Source organism: Triticum dicoccoides, chromosome 3B, assembly GCF_002162155.2.
Source record: "Triticum dicoccoides isolate Atlit2015 ecotype Zavitan chromosome 3B, WEW_v2.0, whole genome shotgun sequence".
In the NCBI taxonomy this organism is placed as follows: Eukaryota; Viridiplantae; Streptophyta; class Magnoliopsida; order Poales; family Poaceae; genus Triticum; species Triticum dicoccoides.
Genome location: NC_041385.1, coordinates 437,191,829 through 437,195,004, shown reverse-complemented (window position 1 = coordinate 437,195,004; position 3,176 = coordinate 437,191,829). Strand labels below are relative to the sequence as shown.

General features: G+C 58.5%; 1 protein-coding gene across 1 annotated transcript; it reads right to left on the bottom strand.

Moving 5' to 3' along the window:
- Positions 1-611: 611 nt before the first annotated feature.
- LOC119276389 lies at positions 612-2,461 on the bottom strand. The gene is made up of 2 exons (XM_037557446.1): positions 1,728-2,461; positions 612-1,605 (listed from the first exon to the last, which is right to left on the bottom strand). Exons 1-2 carry the CDS (start codon positions 2,294-2,296, stop codon positions 924-926), a joined length of 1,251 nt encoding a protein of 416 aa, XP_037413343.1. The 5' UTR covers positions 2,297-2,461; the 3' UTR covers positions 612-923.
- Between the last annotated feature and the right edge of the window lie 715 nt (positions 2,462-3,176).

Genomic DNA, 3,176 nt, shown 5'->3' with positions numbered 1-3,176 from the left:
GGCGGCCCGGTGGGACGACGACAGCGCGAGCGCCACCATTTCCATCGTGGACCTGACGTCCATCAGTGACGGACAAGGCGGCGACTCCTCCGAGGATGAGTAGGGCACGGGAGGCAGCAAGACCTTGTGTCCCATGTAGGCTAGTCCGTCTCCCGTGTTCTATCTTTCTTGCCGGAGATCGCAGCTTCACTTCATCGGTCTTATCGCCAGTGCTCATGGAGACGCGCGGATGGAGGAGACAGTCCAAGGAAGGGAACAACAAGGGCTTTGACACCGGCAGCCGCTGGATTTATTTTTGTTTTAATTGTTTGGAATGTAATGAAAATCTGTTGTGTTCTAATCCCTTACATGCATGGCGTTCGGTTTATATGAAATCTGTCGTGTTTGCACGAACTTCGTCTAGTTGGTTTATAATTAAAATGTATGCGAGCAATATTGAATGACGTCCTCCCACATTCGTATCCGCAGACTGGTCCTCTATTCACGGCCGGATGGGGGATACAATTTGTGGATCGTCATTTGAGATGCCCTTAGTAGACAGTAACTGATAGCATGGCACACCACTGCGGTTCTGTCTTGGCTCCCAGACGTGAACACGAAGAGATACACGATTTTCTAGGTACATACCGTATTTAATTTTTTCTCAGGAAGGCACATACCAGATTTATGAACACGGACACACCACTCCTTATCTAACACACTCACGCCATCACTTGTCCGCATCGACCAAGCTATCACACAGGATCATGTCGCACTATGCGACGGCCCCAGCGGCATGGAGGGGAGAACAGAGGAGGTACCACTCGGATGATCGTGGGGGCCTTTGTTGCCACGTCTGGCCAAACACCTCTCCCATGAACAATAATCCCACACGCTACCTTGCCCACGGTACGTACAGACACAAGCAACACGTACGGTTCGGTTCAGCGGCAGATGGTAGGCGCCGGCGGCCAGAGACGAGAGAAGGTGGACGACACGGCGATGCCGGCCATGTTGAGGCCCTTGGCGCCGCCCCAGTCCGGCACCGGCACCCACCTCCACTCGCCGCGCGCGCGGTCGTACGACAGCCACACCAGGTCCCACGCGCCCCTGCAGTTGGAGATGAGCACCAGCCTCAAGACGCCCTCCCTCTCCGCCAGCAGCCCCGTCATCACGGCGTACGGCTTCCTGAACCCTTCGATCAGCTCGCCCGGCACCGTGGACACCAGCTGCCAGTCGCCTCCCACCTCCGGCCCGAGCCCGTACAGGTCCACGCCCGCCACCAACTTCACCCGAGTCCGGCTCGGTTCGTCGACCACCGTTGATCGGACCACCACGGCGCTGCCGTCGCCGTACACGTGGAGCCGATCGCCGTGGCCGCCGGCGTTCGGGTTGTGCGGGAACCGCGGGCGGAAGAAGACCGGTCTGTCCACGCCCGGTCCTGAGTACACCATCACGCAGTCCGGCCCGGCGTGGGCAGCGCACAGGTACGTGCCGTCCCCGTCGGGGCCTGCCGGTGCGGCGGGACCATTTGCCAGCACCGCCTCCGATGATTGCCACGCGTCGGTGTCAGACTGGTACTCGAAGAGAACGGGCGTGTTGTTCACCATCTCGGCGAAGAGAAACCTTGGGAGAGAAAAAAAAAGAAAGAAAGATGAAACGTATCATCATCGTCAAGGTTAGTGCTGCCTTTTACAAAGAAAATAAAAGAGGATTTCCAGAGTCCTCCGAAAGAAAAGGACGTGTACCTAAACTGGCTTGATCCGGGGGGATCGGCCACGAGCTTGAGGCCGAAGCGACGCCAGGACGAGGTGCCGCGGGGGCCGAGCGGGGACGGCGGGAGCCGGCGGGCGGACTGGGCCGAGAGGTCAACTACCACGAGCTCGCGGCGGCCGTTGGCGGCGAACAGGAAGGAGCTGCCGGAGGCGGCAAGGAAGTAGAGGTCCTCTCCCGGGGGCACGGCGGGGGAGATGATGTCCGCGACGGGGATGCGGAACCAGCGGCCGGACGGCCCGTGGAAGCCCCGTAGCGCGGCGCCGCGGGGCGGGAGCTTCTTGAACACGAGGAGCCACGCGGCGGCCGGGGCGGGGCCGGACGAGACGGAGGACAGGTGGTAGAAGCGGCGGAAGTCCGGGGAGGAGATGAGGTGGGACAGGGGACGGGCGACGGAGCGGACGCGGAGCAGCTCCGGGAGCGCGAGGCGGATGAGGATCTCGTGGAGGAGCTCCGACGGCAGGAGCAGCAGGGTTCCGAGGGCCGTGGTGGCGGTGCTCGCCGGGGAGGAGTGGTGCTCGCCGGCGAGGTGGTGGTCGGACATGGGAGGGGTTTGTTGAGGTTTAATTTCTTGGGGATGGGGATGGATTGTTGGTTTGGGAGACAAGTTTGCCGGGTCTTGCTCTTTATACAGGGCTGGCGAGACGGTTTTTCGGTTGTTTGACCTGGTGCGATAAATCTCTAGTTCATCCGGTTTTGGATTTCTTTCTTGTGGACGAGGATGAAAGAGAGATGTTTTGTAGGGCTCGGCTCACTTTATTTTACATGAAAAAAGGAATTATTTTGTGTTCTCTGCTCTCCGGGCGGTGCGTGATCCCACTAAAATGGTTCGTGTCCAATGTGATGCATGCCTCGTTAGTGAGTCTACCCGCAGTCTATGCAATGAAATGCAAAAGACCACCACAATGTCATTAGCAGCAAACCATCACATTACATTTCGTCGTAAAAATCACCGCACCGGAAAATTGACATGGGCAAAAAAACACTGACAATAAATGTTAATTGATTTGATTACTTCATTAGTTGCTTCGGGCCTACTCACGGGGACGCATTACTTCTCTAACTGCTCCGGCCCGATCGCCGGATTGCCTTAGAAAAGCCCCGCTTCGGCCGCGCCCATCACCGGCGCCAAGGCCAGGCTCGCTGCGTCCAAGGACCACCACGGGCGACATCGCCGCAACGGCTCCAAGTCGTGGTCTGTGGGCGTTTGGCATCATTGTGGGAGCAACTGAAGAGCCTGTTGAGTTGCCGGAGCGTGACGGCGACCGCGCACGTGCATGACCTCAATACCTCTGTCACACCTTGTAAGCCATGATGGACAATTGCACGTCGCCGTAGGCGAGGAAGAAGTGCAACACCGCGCTGCTGCCCTCGACGTCCTTCTATACGAGTGCTGGGGCAGGCGTTGTTGTTGCACGGTTGGA

What these genes read in the sequence shown, in the direction of transcription:
- LOC119276389 (XM_037557446.1), bottom strand. Translation starts at nt 2,296, where the DNA reads ATGTCCGACCACCACCTCGCCGGCGAGCACCACTCCTCCCCGGCGAGC. An exon ending in CCCGGATCAAGCCAGTTTAG is followed by an intron (nt 1,606 to 1,727) that starts GTACACGTCCTT and finishes TTCTCTCCCAAG; the next exon opens with GTTTCTCTTCGCCGAGATGG.